The 19648-nt window shown below is 40.6% G+C and overlaps 3 protein-coding genes across 4 annotated transcripts; 2 read left to right on the top strand and 1 right to left on the bottom strand.

Moving 5' to 3' along the window:
- Window positions 1-422: 422 nt before the first annotated feature.
- Window positions 423-10405, top strand: pif1 (PIF1 5'-to-3' DNA helicase homolog (S. cerevisiae)). Of its 2 annotated transcripts, none has more exons than XM_005476053.4 (13): window positions 423-512; window positions 740-1301; window positions 1468-1591; window positions 1755-1880; window positions 2789-2942; window positions 3973-4087; window positions 4894-5000; window positions 5209-5348; window positions 5939-6045; window positions 6142-6229; window positions 6375-6520; window positions 8944-9135; window positions 9446-10405. In XM_005476053.4, exons 1-13 carry the CDS (start codon window positions 448-450, stop codon window positions 9491-9493), a joined length of 1974 nt encoding a protein of 657 aa, XP_005476110.1. In that variant the 5' UTR covers window positions 423-447; the 3' UTR covers window positions 9494-10405. The 2 variants fall into 2 exon arrangements, with proteins under 2 accessions (XP_005476110.1, XP_003438064.1); XM_003438016.5 differs by lacking the exon at window positions 423-512 and adding an exon at window positions 521-660.
- Window positions 10164-13285, bottom strand: LOC100698005 (cytochrome b-c1 complex subunit 6, mitochondrial). The gene is made up of 4 exons (XM_003437775.5): window positions 13124-13285; window positions 12672-12728; window positions 10608-10769; window positions 10164-10532 (listed from the first exon to the last, which is right to left on the bottom strand). The coding sequence occupies exons 1-4, from the start codon at window positions 13169-13171 to the stop codon at window positions 10500-10502; spliced, it is 300 nt and encodes a 99-aa protein (XP_003437823.1). The 5' UTR covers window positions 13172-13285; the 3' UTR covers window positions 10164-10499.
- Window positions 13286-13340: 55 nt separating this feature from the next.
- On the top strand, window positions 13341-19114 carry nsun4 (NOP2/Sun RNA methyltransferase 4). Its single transcript, XM_005476052.4, has 8 exons — window positions 13341-13548; window positions 14870-15089; window positions 15349-15496; window positions 15584-15738; window positions 15862-16022; window positions 16148-16272; window positions 16428-16560; window positions 16692-19114. Exons 1-8 carry the CDS (start codon window positions 13456-13458, stop codon window positions 16833-16835), a joined length of 1179 nt encoding a protein of 392 aa, XP_005476109.1. The 5' UTR covers window positions 13341-13455; the 3' UTR covers window positions 16836-19114.
- The last annotated feature ends 534 nt before the right edge of the window (window positions 19115-19648 follow it).

Raw genomic sequence — 19648 nt, 5'->3', positions numbered from 1 at the left:
ATTGATCAGAATACTTTAATAATTCCGAAGGGAATTATGTGGCAAACACTCTAAGACTTACTTTGTCAAAGTAAAAGACAAAGAAATAAGTAAGAAGAAAGTTAAAGTAAAGAGAAAAAGCAGGAACAACTGGTTGACGCATGCGCACTTAAAGGTATATAAGGTAGACTACAAATGCTTCCGAATGACTCAAAAAGTTAAATATATTTTCTGTTGAATTTGAAGTGAGAACAGCTGCTTTGTTGAGATCTCACCGGCCGGATTTGCCTGCCTTCAGTAATTTCCGGATAGCCATGTGTATTTCACTCAAAAGTCAACGTCACGACAACGGGCTCACTGATTGGTCGCAGGAAGCACGGGGCGTCATTTGTCGTCTCCCATTGGTTGCAATGTTAAATCTCCTCTCTCTGATTGGCCGGGAGCATCGCTTTGCTATTGGCTGATCTCATGCACCGACAATTTGAAAATCGGTGTTTTGCGTTCAGAAGTGCAGGAGCAGCTGAGAGACAAAGGTTAGCAAAATGTGTTTAAAAACAGCGGTAAAAGGTTGATTTAAACCCGGGTCGCATATTCAGCCTCGTTGTTTGTTTTGGTTGAGTAATATAAGCACGGCTGCTTCTGAATTCAGGCTTTCTGAAACAATAGTAGCGTTTCCTCTTTGTAAGATTCATGCACTCTTGCAGCTACAGTGATATTAGTTTTATTGTTAATTCATGTTAAGTGTTGTTTTTGTGCTCAGAGTCGCTGTGATGTTATCGGGAGAGGACGGCGCACAGCTTCAGTGCACTGTGACGGTGGAGCAGCTCAACAGCTCCGGACAGGCGACCCGGAGGCAGGTCATCCGCAAAGCCTCAGTTATTCTGGGCCGGAATGAGTTTCAGGAGATCGTCCTGCGAGTCCACGACGGCAAAGTGCCGCAAAGCTACCATCTGAAAGAGTTCAAACTTTTCACCAAGTTTGCCAGAGATGGGAAGTGCACCGTGAAACTGGTCCCTGAAAACATCCAGGTCCTCATGTCAAACTGTCCGACTGACCAGCTCAGCCTCTTTCTCAAAACCCTGAGCATCAAACACCAGGCCTGGCAGGGCAGCAAGGCTCTGAGCAACCGAGAGAAGCTCAAGGCTGGCCTGCCCCGCAGCTTCGAGGCCATCAGCCCCCTGCAGCAAAAAGACATCCAGAAAGTCAATGAGCTGAGAAGTAAAGTGGCTCCTAACGGACTGACAGACCGCACTAATAGGATGACAGCTGCAGGTACAGGACAGCAGGTCAAACGCTCCAGGAGTGACTGTAACTTCAGCCCAGTGAGTTGTACACATAGCACTCCCTCCCATTTACATTCAGGTTGCTTCACATTAAACTGCAAGACTGTTTCCCACAGGAGGCACTGGTGTCCTGAACACATTCTCTCTGTTCACGCTGTGGGTTGCACTTGAAGAAAGATGTCAGCAGATATTGTGATTGTTCTAGGTAAAGGCCAACCCGAGTAAGAAGCCCATCCTCTCTTTACCATCACGCAAGCTTAACAAAGAGCAGGCTGCTGTTCTCAGTGCAGTGCTGAGTGGCAAGAATGTCTTTTTCACCGGAAGTGCAGGTAAAAAGTGCAAAGATGAAGCTTCACAGCGACGACACTGAGAAAATACTTGTTTTGCCTGACTGTTCTGCTAAATTACAGGCTGCATCTTGTTTATGAAATGCCTTTTGTGACATTTTCATCAACACAGCCTGGTGTAAATATTGCTTGGGTGTGTTTTCAGGTACAGGAAAGTCCTTCTTGCTCAAGAGAATCATGGGATCTCTCCCACCAAAGAGCACTTTTGCCACAGCCAGCACGGGAGTGGCTGCGTGTCACATCGGAGGAACAACGTTACACAGCTTTGCTGGTCAGTTAATTATCTGAAGTGTGTTAATATAATCACTGGGACTATTTGAAGCTCAATTTATTTCCCACGACATCAACAAGATGACACAAATAATTGGTCAATTTACAGGTATCAAATTTTTTTTTTAAAGCCTTTTCTAAAACTGAAATGGGAAAATTGGTTATAAGCACAAACATAATTATTCTGCTGATCCTTTTCTTGAAGTCGACTGTTAGAGCACCTCCTCTGCTAATCAGAAGGTCTGAGGATCCTTGGCTCCCCTAGTTTGCATGTATTAAAGTGTCCTTTGGCAAGATGCTGAACCCTGATTTGCTTCCATTGGAGTGTGAGGTCAAGTGCTTAGCCTTAAGCAAACAAAAAGCACTCAGATTAATGTGTGTGTGGCAAGAACGCACTTTGAATGCTCAAATCGGATAGAAAATGTAGAAAAAACATTATATAAGTACAGGCTGCTTATTTTGGCTTGAAAGTATGTTAAAATTACAATTTTAATCCCTCCTCAGGCCATTTAGTGTAACCAGCAGTCTAAACACTCATGTTCTCAATGCGATAAAATGGAAAAAAAAAAAGTTCTGTTTTCCTCAGGTTTTAGTGGATATAACTGATAAATATGGATAATCATTTTAGCCGTCCTTATAATTGGCCCCTTCTTTGTTTCTTTACTCGATTAATTAGAACCACATCCTTGGACTTATTTCAATGTCTGCTTGATGCCCCATTTCACTTTTATGAATCTTTAAATCTTTGAGGCGGGCTCCTCGGATATCTTTTCACTTTTTAACAGACCTTTTTAATTAAATCTTAATATACAGTAGGATGTGAGCTGAGTATTTGCAAGGGTGTTAATCATTTTTGTTCTTTCTGGCTATCTTCTTTCTTTCCATTCTCTGAATCATTGCTCTTTCCAGGTATTGGCTCAGGCTCTGCCCCACTGGAGCAGTGCATCGAGCTGGCTCAGAGGCCCGGGGTGCTTCAGCACTGGACTAGCTGTCGACACCTCATCATTGATGAGATTTCCATGGTGGAGGCTCAGTTCTTTGACAAGCTTGAGGCGGTAGCTAGGTGAGTATGGCATTCAAAGATGGGCAACGTGACTGAGATCTAAAATTACTTTATAATGTTAATTTGTTCCAAAATGTAAATTTACACACTAGCATAGTCCTTAGTAAGTGTTTGCTCAAAGGCTGGTTTTGTTAGAGCTGAAGTCAAAAAGATCTTTTAATTTTTAATATTATTTTACTTTTCTATTTTGGTGGCAGTAACAAGCCATTTCAAATTAGATCAGCAGTATTATAAAATCCATAGACATAAATTATAAAGTGAATCAATTAAAACCCTTTTAGTCAATTCATAATATTAATGTTTCATAAAATAAGTTCACTTGGTTTGTTTTGGAAATTATGTTAATCATTTTAGTTCATGCTAACCTCAGAATATTACTAAAAACTTGCCTAAAAACAATGTACACATGTGGGGGAAAATACAGAAAGGAAATCTCTGCAAAGACTCCTGTGAAAAACTCATTTTCACTTGATTCTCTGCAGCCAAATGAAAAACTAATTTACAATTTTCTACTTCAACAGGAGTTAAGAGGGTAGGTAGAATTCAGGTGCTGCTAATCAAATGCATAAAATTAATTAAACATTATCATGTTTGAGCATCTCTATAAAAGCAGAGGTTTGGCCAGTTTTCTGGTCTGCAGCATTCACGTGTGTTAACACAAGTGTTTGACCCAACAAACCTGAACATCAGACTGTGCGGTGCTCAGGGAAATTTAAAACAGAGTTCCATCTAAACAAACCACAAGACTTCCGAAACAATGACCTTTGCACAGATGAGACTGAAGTGGTGATGTCTGCTCATACCACACAGAACCACATTTAGAGACACTCAAACACAGCCTATCAGCACAAACGCCTCATAAAAACTGGGGGTGTGATGATTTGAGCTTGGTTTGGAGCCAAAGACATGGACACTCTGGTGTCACTGATGGAACCACAAACTCCTCTGTGAATCAAAGTATTCTAGAGTCAAATCTGAAGTCATTTGTCTGACAGACAAAGCTTGGATAAAACTCCTTGGAATCTTGCAGGTCGGTGAGGAGGTCTACCGAGCCATTTGGAGGGATCCAGCTGATCGTATGTGGTGACTTTCTTCAGCTGCCTCCAGTTTCTAAAGGAAAAGAAAAAGCCAGCTTCTGCTTTCAGGTCAGATCATAGTGGAGCCTCTTAGACGTTTAGGTAACACTTCACAATACAGCTTGCAACAAAGGGTCTAACTACCCCCTGTATTTCATTTTAAATGACAATGTAATTATATTCACCTACAAATAAAATAAAAATGTAGGTACATTAGAATGAGGCGGTAACAAGTCAGGAAACAGAATTATTAATTATACTGCAAGTGTGTAAATAATTAGAAGTAATGTGTAAGTAATTTTCAAGTATTGCATAACTTTGGGTATTTATAGAAAAGGAGACTCTGATATTAATTTTAAGTACTGCATATGTAATTTTAAATTGTGCCCAGCTTCCAGGTATTTTACAGGATAAGAGACGGTCCTTTCCTGTACACTCATTTTGAAAGTTATGTTTGAACAGTGATTGTGAAAGGGGAAAAAACTATGAGTTCACATACGCTTCCAAATTTTGATGGTATTTACTTTGTTTTTTTGGCCCATATTACATTTATATTGGTAAATTGGTAAATAAAAGGACATTTCAGTAATAGAACATCCACTATGCACTGGCTTACTTTGAAGAGCAATTTTTAAAAGATGACAATATCATATTTAATGCATTTATTTATGTGAACTAGATGTTAGAGCTGTGATTTCTATGGATTGTAAAGCGGTTACTTTTCTGATGCTGAGGATGCACTGAGTCGTTGCTTCTTCTTCTTTTTTTCAAAACTGTCTATTCTGTTCACGAGCCAGGTTCTGTTCTGCATATTTCCTCGAGAGCATTAATGGATGTTTGGGGAAGATGAACTTTTCCACTTTCTGACCCTTCAGGCCAGGAGTTGGCATAAGGTGATCCAGATCAATATGGAGTTAACGGAAGTACGGAGGCAAACAGACCAGAGCTTCATCTCCCTCCTGCAGGCAGTGAGGGTGGGGAGGTAACCCTGTTTCATTATCACATTTTGTTTTGTTCAACTAATGTAATCTCACCTGAAATTGTATTACATCATGTATACCATGTGGTTTCCACTTATGTACGTATGTTATAAACGTCATTGTAGCTGTTAAGGTTGGGCAGCTGGGCAGGAACATTTTTAAAGGAAGGTTGTTGTTGTTTTGTTTTTTTTGTCAATTAACACAATTCAGGGTGACAGAGGAAGTCACAGCCAAGCTGATGAAAAGCGCCTACCATCAGATTGAAAGGGACGGTATTCTAGCGACCAGGCTGTGCACACACAAAGATGACGTGGACCTCACCAACGAGAACAAACTCCAGCAGTTACCAGGTCTGAATTCTTCTGATTGCCCCCCCGCCCACAAAAAAAAAATTACATGTGTTACTTTGTTTGGCTTGGATCCAAGTGAAAATGGGCAACACATATGGCAACCTTGTTAAAATCCATTTCCTCTCAAGAGTGTGGTCTATCCTGCCTGGCAATTTGAGAATTTTATTTATTTCATTAACTGGCATAGACATTTCTGATCATCTGACCAAAGAATTAAAAAAAACTTGCAAAAATGCATAACTTTGTGAAAAGCTCCACAACTCTGACTCTTTTTCCTGCTGTTTCTATACATGCAAGTTGTGTTTACATCTGTTGTGCCTCCCCAAAAGACCAGTTTCACCCAAGATAAACCCCAAAGGGGTGCTTTCAGTCTCAACAGGGTGCTAATTTTGCCATTTCCTGTAGTGGTGTACCAGTATTTTCAAGGACACAACTATCCAGGAAACTTTGGAGTGTATTTGGCCGACAGTAGCACCAGATTCTATATATATGTTTAAGGTCTTTCCCCCATCACATTTACTGTCTGTTACCATATTCTTTTAAGAAGTACCACTACTTTTCAGTTGAATTAATCTCTCACTGCTCCTTAGGGTCAGCGCGTCTGTTTGAGGCACTAGACAGCGACCCAGTGCTGGTCAAGACTATAGACGCTCACAGTCCTGTCGGGAGGCTGATCCAACTCAAAGTGGGAGCTCAGGTGTGTGTGCGCGCGTGTCTGTGTTCCCAGAGAAAACGTTTTACTTTACACAAACCCTTTTTGACACCTCCTTTCCTGCTTGCTTGTATTTTTAAGGTCATGCTGACAAAGAACTTGGATGTTGCTCGAGGTCTGGTGAATGGAGCACGAGGCGTCGTGGTTGGTTTTGAGTCTGGAAAACACGGTCCGTACCTAACTGTGAACATATATTTGTTGAGAATCCTGTGTAAGCAGTGGCAAGAGAGGATTGCATATGATTAGTTTGACTTTTTAGGAAACACACTTGTCTACCTCCTTGGCTTCTTGCCCAATGCTGTTTGTTTCCGCAGGACTCCCACGTGTGCGTTTCCTGTGCGGCGTCACAGAGGTGCTGAAGCCAGAGCGCTGGGTGTTTAAGTCTGGTGGTGGGATCCACCTGAGCCGACAGCAGCTGCCACTCAAATTGGCCTGGGCCATCTCCATCCACAAGAGCCAGGTCAGTACACATTCGGTGCTCACTTCCCGATGATGACCATATATTTTCTTGGGTTTGTCTTTGATAAACTGTTTTCATGACTCATTTTTAATTTTTTAAAATTTTGTATTTATTAGTTAAAAACTGTGACGCACGGTGGTGCATCATTGCCTCACAGCAACATTTTAATCCACTGGGGTCTTTCTGTGTGTAGTTTGGATGTTTTCTGGGATTTTGCATGTCATTTGTTGTCAAAAACAAACAGCAAAAAAATGCCATGATTAGGTCTAATTCCAGCATCTCCCTTGAAGCTCAGCTTAGTTCACATTATTCACTTAGCCTCCTGGTTAACGTGAGAGGAAGGCAGAAGGCAATTTCAGAGGTGCAGATGGTGCTCAGTTTTATAAAACTTTCTTTTTAAAAAGAAAGTTTGAGTAGTGCTTTATCATTAGTCTAACGGCAGTTTGAATATGTTTATACTTGGATTATCTTGCATGCCAAATCATGGTCCGCCGCCTCGCAACAGCTATAAAATGGATTGTATTGAAATTTTGTACAAGGGATTCAAGCAGTGCCTGTTCTTTGCCTTAAACTCTTTGGACGTGTTTGCACTTGTTACTGGAAACACGTTTCCCTCCTTTTGTAACTATAAAAATATTATTTTAAACTTGATCTAGTCACCTGGTTTGCAGATTGTGAACATCATACCTGCTAAACATCTTTTTCCCCTCTGTCATCAACTTTGAAAAGCTGCACACTTTGTCAGTGTTCAGTGTAAGAAATTAAAAATTTGGGATAAAAATTAGAAAAAGGAATATATGGAATACAATGAATATTTAATTTACTCTATGTTCCACTACATGAAAATATTTTCCATCCAATATCTTTATTGCTTTTATTTTTATTAGTTTGGACTATTTAAAAAAAATGGAACAGTGGTGGCTATGCAGTAAAGACTACATAACGTAATCGCTACAATCGCTGACATATTTTTAAAAAACATTAATTCACATTGTGATCAATTTAAAAATCAGTCGATCACAGATTCCTGTTTGTCACTGTGAGCGAAGTAGAGTTCCTCTGTTTAACATGTTCTGAATGTACAGCTTGATTTCAAAGACTTTTTGTCTATGGCTGACATTAGTAAACAGATTGTAAAAGTAACAAGTTGTTTTGGCTTGACACACCACTAATTTGGTTTTCTTTTCACATCTTAAAATATACCAGAATAATATCTTTATAAATGTAAGATTTTTTTTTTTAAATCATCTTTTCATTTTCTGAGATTTTAACAGAGAGCAAGTAGAGTAAATTTGTGTTAAAGAGTTGGTCAGACTAGGGTCTGCTCTCCTCCTTTTTCTCTTGTTTTCTCCCTTCCTCACTGTTCTGTGTGCCACCTACAAAGCACAAAAACAACAGTATCACATAAAAAGTCCCACTGGCCATTTTAAATCTTATAATGATTGTATAACAGGCAGAGAAAACCAAGCTAGGCAAGACTAAGTGCAACAATTCTATTTGAGGGGAAATTGCTATAGAGGCCCAATCTAACCACAAGCTGTAACTCAACAATCACCAATCTTCTGCTCTGCTGCACTGACACAGTCAATATCCTGACCTCCATCTGAGAATCTAGCTAAAGGTAAAAGGGTCACCTCTGGATAATTGGGTTAATTGGTAATGACCAATAAGTGCAAGCCAGTGATCTACAGCAGACGTGTCAGGGCACAAGGGTATAAAAATCTGATTCCATACCAATGTCCTCACAGGGGAAATGGGTGACCTGAATAAATTATAATTCCAAGTTGGAGGTGTATACGCTGGTCAGGTGAATTTGAAAGTTTGATGCTCCTGGCCTGTCACCAATCTTATACTGTAGACTAAACAATTATATATTTTTGTTGTTGTGTTTCCCTCCACTTGATAAAAAGCTGGGATCTTGTAAAATTAAAAAATGAAATGATTTTATTCGCAACAAATCAAAAAGTACACATTAAAAATGTTTAAACGGAGACATTTTACCATGTCCTGAAAAGTATTAGCTCATGCTGAATTTGATGGGGGTGGCAAATGTCTCAAAGGTTGGGGGCAACAAAGGCTGGAAAAGTGGTACTAAAAAGAAACAGCTGGATGAACATCAGGTCAGGAACATTATTGGGTATAAAAAAACATAATAATAATAACAATAATAATAAAACATTCCTCTCCCCAAAGTCCAGCAGCTGGTCTCTTCATAGTACAGATGTTTATGGACTGTTGCTAAAAGAAGAGTGGACGCTACATGGTGGCAAGCATGGCCCTGTCCCAACCTTTTTTTTAATTTTATTTTTTAAGACCTGTGAGTAGTTTGAGTAGTCAGCTTTTGGGTTTTTCAAATGCTGGACTTCCATCAGTGCATGTGTTGTTTTTATTTAACAATGATGGCTGTCATGTTTGTTTTGAAGGGAATGACGCTGGACTGTGTGGAAATCTCTTTAGCTCGTGTGTTTGAGAGCGGCCAGGCTTACGTGGCCCTGTCTCGGGCTCGGAACCTCGAGGGTCTAAGGGTCATGGACTTTGACCCCCGCGTGGTCCGGGCAGACCCAGATGTCCTCCTCTTCTACAGAAAACTGAGGAAGGAGAGGTTGCTCATGCAGGTGAGGGCAAATATTACCAAATATTACCTTAGCTGTTGATTCATATCTCACATTTTCATTTTTATCACTTTCTCATGTTCATATAAGTAGCTGCCCAGCAATGGTTTAATGTTAAGCTCTGCAGTTTCACTTCAACGTTAAGTTTATGTTAAGCAGAACAAAATGAGACCAAATAACCAAATAATCTGGAGAGCTCATTTTTTCCCTAGAGTTGGTGAGATGGATCAAACTACACTGGAGTGCTGTGGATGGAAAAACTTCATTCACCAGCTGTACTTATGATCTTCTTTGTCCTCATTTTTCTCTGCAGGCCTCCATGGAAGACTTTGTTAGCAACAATAAAGAAAATGCATGGTGAGGCTGGCTCTAAATCCACTCTAATGATATGCACTATGTGCATGAGTTATTGAGCTATTTCACCATTTAACCTTATTTTCTTGAGACTTCAATCTACCATCTCTACTTGGAGTCACACTGCCACCATCTGCTCACTGTACTTTTTTTTTTCAGAGCTTATTTTTTTAAATTATTTTTTGCATGTATTCAAATAAAATTTTAGCCAAATTATTTGCGTGAAGTATTTTATCAGTCATTAATATTTAAGGGAGGAAAAACACTGAATTCAAACAATGACGCTCCTTGGCTTTACAGGTCTCAAGGAGAAAATAAAATCTATTGCTGCCTTTAGTCACTGAGTGGCAGCATCCACTCCTTACATTTTCCCACCCGTTTTGGGATGAACTAAGGGAATTAACAGTGTCTGTGTTAAAGCTGTGGGGAGAAAAAAAATGCTCTGAGCCAATTAACTTTTACCTCAACTGCTTTTCAAAACTTCCAAACGTGGGACGAGTGTTCCTGTGCATGCGCCATTAAATAGAAATGCCGTCAACCAGAGACCAATTTTGTGTTACCGTAAACATCAGTGAGAGCATTTAGCGTTGGTGGCTGGATAAAACTAATTAAACCATCAGTCATGGAGCCCACGTCTGAGGATGCAGACGCTTTGAAAAGAAGCAGCTGAGACTAAGTGGAATCCAAAGACAACCTTTATTTTCTGGTCAGCAGAGTGAAGTTATGACCAAACCTGAGCCGGTTTCCATTACTGTAGCAGCATACTTTAACATTCCACCTCATCACATTTTCATTACAGCCAATCCCTTCTTGATACGAATTTTTAGAGTGCATGCTCCAATATGTTATTAGCAGTATCGACATCAAGAGTCACTATCAGCTATATTAGTATGCACTGCATACAAACAGGTGTCAGGAACGTAGTCCAAGGAAATTCAGGAGAACAACAACAGGCTTCATTTGTGGATTATTTTACATTATCAGAAATCATATCGGGTCTACTGGACAGATTGTCATTTCACATTGTGGAACAGCTTGTGTGCGACCTGTAGAGACAGAAGATGGCACAATGAGCATCATCACTAGGAGAATAATCTTTCCTTTGTCTATTGCACACTTACACAATGGTCCCGCGCATGCAGGAAGTCAAAGAGTTCTTCTGTACACTCCTCCTCAGTGTTGGACCTTGTACTGACCCGGGCTTCACAGAGCTCCAGACGCTCCTTGTAGTGCACACAGTGTTCAGTCTCCTCACACTTAGCTCTTATCGCTTCTAAAGGGTCCTAAAAAGAAAGGAAGCCATGCTATTCATCAGGAAAATGATGGCAAAAACTCTGGTAGGAAAACCACAACTCTCAAACCATGAAGGTGATTTTATAATGAAGTTAGAGGTTTAATAAGCCAGGCTTTCTTTGTGCTCAAATAAAATGGGGTGTTTTATTCAATTCAATTTTATTTATATAGCGCCAAATCACAACAACCGTTGCCTCAAGGCAGACCTACAATAATACACACAGAAAAACCCAACAATCATATGACCTCCTATGAGCAAGTACTTTGGCGACAGTTGGAAGGAAAAACTCCCTTTTAACAGGAAGAAACCTCAGGCAGAACCAGGGTCAGGGTCAGGGGCAGCCATCTGCTGCGATCGGTTGGGGTGAGAGAAGGAAGACGGGACAAAAGACATGCTGTGGAAGCATCATATGACTCAAAATGATCCCTATGAGTGTTCCTCTACATCAGAAGCATGATTAAAATCTATAAAAAATAAATGCAAAGCTGTTTATTATTTCTGTAGAAAAATGTTAATCAAGTGATTTACTCTACAGAGCAATAAAACAAACCTCTGTGTTTGTGCTGCCGTTTATCTCTAACATCATGGCTGCGCTCAGAAATTTTAAACTGGATCCATTTAAATGGTAAATGGCCTGTATTTGTATAGCGCTTTACACAACCAGTCATCCACCCATTCACACACACATTCACACACTGGTGATGGCAAGCTACATTGTAGCCACAGCCACCCTGGGGCGGACTGACAGAGGCAAGGCTGCCGGACACTGGCGCCACCGGGCCCTCTGACCACCACCAGTAGGCAACGGGTGAAGTGTCTTGCCCAACCTTGCGCAACCTTCCGATTACAAGGCGAACTCCCAACTCTTGAGCCACGATCGCCCCAATTTAAACATTGATGGTTACTGTCCTACAGCCTAATAATGAAAATGTGGAAATTGCATTATTATTTTAGCAGATCAAAGTGAAATTAATTTGAATGTTTGAACAGTTATTCTGCTGTGTGTTCTGTGTTCTAGTAGGTGCAATACTATCAGTACAAAAGAGACTTAATAGCAGATTAAAACAAAATATAAAACATTTATACATGTTTTGCATCACCAAATGAATACATGCACAGGAGTCAGTGAAAATGCTTCAAACTGATTTTAACTCACAACTCTGAAGATCACCTCCAGACTAGGTTATATGTTTTCAGCATAAGTTACCAGGTACACAGAGAGCTGATATCCTAGCATATAAAACTCTGATTTTAAGCTTGAGATCCCTCACTAAGCCACTAAACTCACCTTGTTGTGCACCACTATGCTCATCTCAACAGCCATAGTTCCATTCCTAGCTCTTCCAGTAAACATGCAAGTCTCCTTGGTCATTACAGTAAAGATTTTAAGACCTATACATATATATGGAGATGTAAAAATCTGGTATTTTGATACATTTCTTTTCCTTTCAAACACAGAAAACAAACAGAGATCTCCAATATCCATTACTGGCATTTTGGGGGTTTTTTAATTAACTTATTTACACTGCTCAGATCAACTGGTTATTGTGTTTGTGGTGTAACAAACAAGTTTTGCCAGCAGGGAAGCTGCAGAGTGCCCTCTGGCGGGCAAAATATTCATCAACACTTATACCATAGGAGAAGGGTGTTTCTTTTGTTTGTCTTTTTTAAATAATAATTTGTCGTTTGCTGATTTGCTGATACCAATATACAGACACATAGGTAATATCGTCTGATAATACTGGCCCGCCGATAAATCAGTCAGACTTTGAATAGTAACCCATCGGCGCTTGAGGTTTTTTTCAACCTTTTGTCCTACATAAAAAGCTGTTTATCACCAGAATACATGTTTTTATAATAAATATTAATAAATAAATAAATAAATAATTACCACCAACTCTTCCTCCTCTTCTTCCTCCTCCTCCTCCTCAGCAGGGGCATCTTCCTCCTATTTAGAGACATTTATATCAATGTTTTAAAATCCAGTTACAAACCAACACAGCTTACAGATTTATAGGGCTTTTTTAAGTTTTGTGTACATTTTTATTAACTACGTTGAAGAATGTCCAGATATTGTAATCACCTCATAAAACTGTGCCGTATGAAAGAAACGCACTGAATCAGTCACAGTTAAAATAAGCAGTCTCTCAAAGTATTGTAGAGTATGTGAAACACCTTCAGCTGCCAGCCTCGTTTAATGCCGATAATTATATTTAAAGTCTTAAAAGGAGCTGACAGTAAACTCGAAGGGTACACCGCTAAGATGAGCAGCAGAGTTGGGTAACTTCGTCAAACACACACACAGACCAGTCTATAAAGACACAATACGATATTTTTCGGTACCTCATCGTCGGGGTCCCCGTGTGTGAGCATTTTTTTCTCGAAAACCATGGTTACGTCTGACAATTTTACAAAATAAAACTCAGAAAGCTGAAACTCCTCGGTTTCACTACTTCTGGTTGAGGACGCGAGGTCGGTCACACGCCGGAAACTACTAGAAGGATCACCGGATAACGTTTCTTATTGGTTCACTGAAATTATTGATGTCCCAGTGAACCAATAACAGATCTCCATTTTGTGTCAGGGCCTACCCCATTCAAATACTCAATGCATGCGGAACCATTGTTTAACTGTCAGCGCAAAGTCGGACGGAAAAAAAGCTGGGGCACGGCAAGATGGCGCTGCTCTGGGACACCAGCCTGCTGTTAAGAAAAGTTAAAGATTTAAGATGTTTGACACCCAGACGACACCGAGTGAAAGAGAAATGGGTACGTGCTCAACGGGAAGATAGAAAAAAGCATTTGTATAAGTATAACACAGAGCAGGCATCCTGAAAAAAATCTGATGACTGACAGGAATTAAAGAAAAGGAAAATAAATAACTGACGTTAATAATACCAGACAGTATTTGCATTTAGATCTCGTGTAGCTGCTAAACACAGTCGAAAAGAAAAAAAAAATTGTAAACTCGGTAACATATTATATTATTTAAATAGTTTAGTCTGTTACTGTCTTGGAGCAACTGTAACCCACATAATTTCCTTAGGGATTAATAAAGTATTCTGACTCTGAGGTTGTACAGGTCTAACGACCTTGAAAGTCAATATTTGCCTTGACCACCTTTATTCTTCAGCACAGTAGGAACTCTCTTATTAGTGTGGATGCTGATTAAGCATCCACAGTATTGAGATCCTAATCTTTATTCAAGCTTATTGTCATTTCTTTAAGTAATCTTCAGAAATAGTTCTTTGGGCTTCTTGAAGGACATTCAGAGCTCATCTTTGGATGTTGGCTGCCTTTTGTTTTGTTATCTGTCAAGATGATCCCACACTGCTTCAGTAACGTTGAAATCCGGGTTCTGGGGAGGCCCAATCCATGACTGATAGTGTTCCACTTTGTGTTTTTGTATTCATTTTGTATTTGCTTTTATTATCCTGTTGCCAGTCAGACACTTCCTAGATGTGTTGCAAAGTGGATTAAAATTTGACCATACATTTGTGTGTTCATAGTTTCATCCATTTTGATGAGATCCCCAACACCCAACATGACTTTCAGATACTGTTCACATTGTAGATAGTTTGGGGGGTTTTAGCCCCTTTTTTCTCGAGTTGTCCAGTTTCTTTGGTGAAATCAGTCCAAAAATGCTGTTTTATGTCTATCAAACTGTTTTATCTTTGGCATTTTTTTTATACATTCAACTAAAGAAATGGGAAGAGTTGATGTGTTTTGTGACAGCCTGGCAGTAACAAAGTGCCTAAAGATACAATTTAAAACTGGTTCTTTGCTAAGTTGTTTTTTATGTATAGATACAACCCTGGTTCATCCTTTGAGACAGGAGACTTTTTTGTTCTGGAATGATTCATAGGTCAGTGTTGAGTGGCTTAACAAAAAGAAAACTTGCCTCTGAAAATGGTCAGGTACATATATTTGTGCACAGATGTACATTATAGGTCTACTCTAATTTTACGTGTATTAAAGACAGCTTTCCACTCTCCTGGGAATTTAAATTTTATATTGAAATTGGCACAAAGAGAGCATGGATAAACATGAACATTTATATTAAATGTCGTCCTCCTTTGCTCTCTGACAGGCTGCTACACGTCCCAAGCTCCCACCCACCAGACTGGCTGTGCATCACTTTGACGCCACCTACAGCACCCAGCTGGGGCAGCTGTGGCCCTCAGTGCGACTCGCCATGCTGTCAGAGAGAAAATATGGAGCCCTGCTCAATAATTTCTCCCATAATGCTGTTCTGGCAGAGCTCAAAGCTCAGGGATGCATAGATTTCATCAGTGAAAGAGAGAGAGAGGGTGAGTGTGCCAGCCGTCACAGTCACAGTTATGGTTATTGGTTATTACTAATGACAGAAATACTGTGCTGTGGCAATCTCTGATGCTCTGAAGAGTTCAGAAAATTTTATGAAGATAGCACTGGAGTGTGAATGACTTGATTTAAATTCATTCAATAGACTGTTTGCTAAAACATTTCACTGGGAAAAGTCAATACCTTAGTAATTAACACTATTAAAAAGTCACTTATATCATCTAGTGACTGGCATATAATTTGCAGTTCCTTCTTGCTTGGAGGAAAAATCAGAGGAACCTAGTGATGTTTCCATGAAGAGCTCTGACGTTGATGGTGAGCAGCTATCTCTAAGCCCAAACATCAAGTGTTTAGTGTTTCCGAGAGGCGACGTGACACGATTCAAGCCTGCAAGGTGAGCAATATTTCCTATGCTGCTACTAACAACAGCATCTTCTACCAGCGTGCAGTCTGATCCTCGGTTCTCTTTTCTCCTCTTCAGGCCAGACAAGAACAGCCTGTTGGGTTACTACCTGATGGACGCAGCATCTCTGCTGCCCTGTCTCGCACTGGATGTTCAAGAAGGTCACAGCGTGCTTGACCTCTGTGCTGCTCCAGGAGGCAAGACCCTGGCTTTGCTTCAGACCCAGGCCATCAGTAGGTCAAACTACTTTTACCCTTTTTCAGTTTGTTTGTTTTTTGAATCACTCTTTATATTTACTGGTTATGTGTTTGCTGCTCTGCTGTTAACCTTCCACCTGTTTTGTGTTTATGTCGAAGGGTTTTTGTGCATAAACGACAGCTCAGTGTCTCGAACACTACGACTGAGGAAGGTCCTCCACAGCTATGTTCCTAAGCAGTTATTGACAAATGAGAACCTGCGCATCACCTCCTTCGATGGCACTAAATGGGGGGAAATTGAAAGCAACACTTTTGACAGAGTAAGCCAGTGCCACATTGTCACATTGTCACTCATCCTATTCACATGTTTTGCTCTTTGTCATTATGTTTTTATTCAAAAACTCTTAGTTTTGTTCAGCTTTTCCTTTTTTTTCTCTAAATTCAGGTCCTTGTTGACGTTCCCTGCACAACAGACAGACATTCACTCATGGAGGACGACAACAACATATTCAGTAAGAGTCGGACTGGGGAGAGACGCAGGCTGCCGCAGCTACAGCTGGAGCTGCTGCTGTAAGTTTGGTGGAAATGTGAACAAAATGGGCTTTGAGGCTGTTAAAGCTTCTGTGGTTTCATATAAATATGCACACAATTAAGCAAAATAACAGCTGGTAGTGAAAACCTTTATTTAGATGTAATGTAAATTGAACCCTCTGTGTATCCTGCAGAGCTGGAATCCAGGCCGCTTGTCCTGGTGGGGAGATCCTCTACTCCACCTGCACGCTCTCACAGAACCAGAACCTCAGTGTGGTTGAACAGGCTATCTACCAAGCTCGAGAGAAAGATGGCATCCATCTACAGGTTAGTGAGACACTTTTTTTGTATTAATAAGAAATGTATCAAAGTGGTGGCGCAAAGAAACTGAAATTACACCTAGAATAACTGTCCGTTTTTCTTTTATTTCATCATATCTCCATCACATCCACACTCAGGTTGTGGATCTGAGGCCCCTGACGCGGATGTTCGGGAACACCTTCCACTTCGCTCCGGACCTCCACCTGGGGGAGATGGTCATCCCGCACCTAGCAGCTAACTTTGGACCCATTTACATGTGCAAGCTAAAGAGGCTGACGTAGGCTGTCGACTGTTGCACAAGTTCGCCTGAGACTTTCAAATACTGAGCAACTCTGCTGCCAGATTTAGAGTCCGCTGGATTTGCAAACTGCTTCTGGTGGACCCGGGCTTTCATCATAACTGTGTTCTGGAGCTTTTTGAAGCCTTCTGAGCCAGCCATGACTCTCAGAGACGTTTCTCTTTTTTCCTGTTTTCTCAGTCCTATATGATTACTAAGCCTTAACGCTGGGTCACCTTTACAGGCTACACAGCAAATGTAAATAATATCAGTTTTAGATTGTTCAGGTAAAGCATGAGACGAACAGGAAAGAGATTTTTCTCAGTGCAGAAGTGGATCAGTGAGGACAGGTGACTCTGAGCGCACAATATCCTATCTTAATCCTTAATCCACTTTTTTGCGGCTTGCTAGTAGGGTCCTTATGCTTTAAAACTAGCTGCACAAGCTGATGAATGACCTCTTGTTAGTTTCAAAGGGACGTGAGGAGTACTTCCTAAAGTCTGGCCTGCATTGACCCGTCCCTTCAATGTCCTCATCATTCATGCTGGTCCTCATTATTGATGCGGAAGCCCTAAACTGCAGTTAAACGAATAATTAAACTGAGCTTGCACTGCATTAACTTATTGACGATGTGGATGTTTAGGTTTTTTTATCCATAAACAATTCAAATTAATGTAACTTAAAGTTACATTATCACTAGAATTCACCTGAGGGTACCAGAGTGTTCTTTGCACAGATCTTTTCTACTGTGACATATTAAAGAGATGTGACACACAGCCAGGATATGCATATGATAGTGTGAGAAAAAGTCAAATAGCCATTTAATAACTTGTTAGTCAGTACTGTACATCTGTACATTCATATCACATTTTGAGTGTGATTAAAGATTAATATTAAAGTCGTGTTTGTCTAAAATTGATCATAAGTTAAAGGCGATAGCTACAAGAAAACAATGGACAGAGGATTAGGAATACAATTAGGAAGGATGTGTCATTTTGTTTAAAGGTCTCCTCCACTCATATATAGCTATTTATGAGTTGCTGTTTAATTTTTGCCCTCTAGGTGTCAACAGTAGACCAAGAGCACAAGCGTCCTGTATCTTCCTTGTCCACTAGAGGACACTGAGTGTATATATGTGGAAATGCTGCTGTAATTTCACTATGTGTGTTTGTCCTCCTGTACTCTGTCAGCTGCACAGGGATGATGTTTGTGGTTTGGGAAAAAAACACAAATTTCCATCAGAATTACCTGCTCTCTTTAACTCGGCAATGAAAATGGGCTTGTCTTGTTCTTTGCTTATTCATCAGGTTTGATGGCTTTGCCTAATAATGCGATATATGGCTGTGTGAGAGGAGGGCATAATGAACAGGCAGGTAATGACTTCTTTGACCATTTGGCTTCTCACATCGAATCTGCGCAGCTTTCATTACTATAGCTGGATTGAGTCCGTTTTTGCATCGACATCACTCAGAGGTGAAATGTTTCCTCTTATCACAGCCTAATGTGAGCGCAGAGGTGCCTCTTTTTCTTTTTTTTTTCCATCACACCGCCGATGACCCTTTATGTTGTCCTGGCCCGGGCAATGTAGCATGAAAAAAGGTGTGTGTCTGTGTGTGTGCGTGTGTTTCTTAACGAGTCCACCATCCACATCCCACTGTCATTAAGCTGCTCCGGAGCTGACTCCCATCCCCGTGCCGGGATGGACGTCAGCCATGCGGCTCCCAGATGAACATTAAAGAGGCAGCAGAGAGCTAAAATGGGACGACTCGCCCTGTTTTGCCCCTCCGCTTTTTTTTATTCCACAGATGAGTGCAGATAATTTTCTGTGCGATTGTGAGTGATTACTGTATTACTGCGGTAAAAGGGGGATGTATCGGGGAATGCAGGGGGAATTAATGACACATAAAAACTATTTTTGTATTGACTGCGTTCGTCCCCAGGGCCTCAAATGCCTCCTCGCATATCTTGTGATTACCTAAACGTATTGTAAATATGTGTTTCCTATGGGCTCCTACATAAATTTACATGTTTTAACACTCAGGAGACGACAGACTGTTAGAGATGAGTTACTCTCTATTCTGCCTGTCTATAGACTCGACTGGCTGCCTGCTTTATTATTGAATTAGCCAATGAAGCGCTGTGCGTTTGTGTCCCTGTGTGTAAGCCTGTGTTAGGGAGACATGCTGTGTATTAGAAAGATGAATATTGTGGATTTAACTACACACCCACATGCTTCCGCTGTGTTTTCTAGTACAATTTTTGCTAATAAACCTGCAAAAACACTAACGGCTTGATGTTTTCACCTTGTGCCTCACAAGCTCGGAATGAATGTTAAAACTGAGCATCTACAGCAGGTTGTTTTAATAGTTAAATCAGTGTTTGTGCCGTCAGTGGTTCAAAGTGAACTTTAAGGTGTCTGTTTGGTAAAGACGCACAATGTAGCAGGTTGTAGTAGTTAAGCTGCTCTTCCTGCTGTGGAGATTCCAGCCCAGAGGTGAAGTTCAGACTCGTGTCCCAGCTAGCAGCGGGGCAGAAGATCTCAGCAGTGGGGGTCTTTGTTGCAGATACATTAATGTAGACTTGAGCCCAGCAGGATGTGCTCTCTGCTGTTCTCAGCCACAGAGTGCACAGAAATGCTATAGAGTGTGCGTTTTTTTCCCCCCTCTTCATTTTCAGAGTGCAGCTGTTCGTCTCTTTACTGTTCAGCTCCACAGCTCGCTCATATTTACAGGCATCCAGTCGTCTATTTACATTTTATCAGAAGATCATTTGCACGTTGTGTTTTCTGATGCTTGTGTGGAAATGTTAGAAACTTGA

This window comes from Oreochromis niloticus, linkage group LG18 (assembly GCF_001858045.2).
Source record: "Oreochromis niloticus isolate F11D_XX linkage group LG18, O_niloticus_UMD_NMBU, whole genome shotgun sequence".
NCBI classification, from domain to species: Eukaryota; Metazoa; Chordata; class Actinopteri; order Cichliformes; family Cichlidae; genus Oreochromis; species Oreochromis niloticus.
Note: the sequence above shows the minus strand (reverse complement) of the source record. Positions and strands in the feature narration are given on the sequence as shown.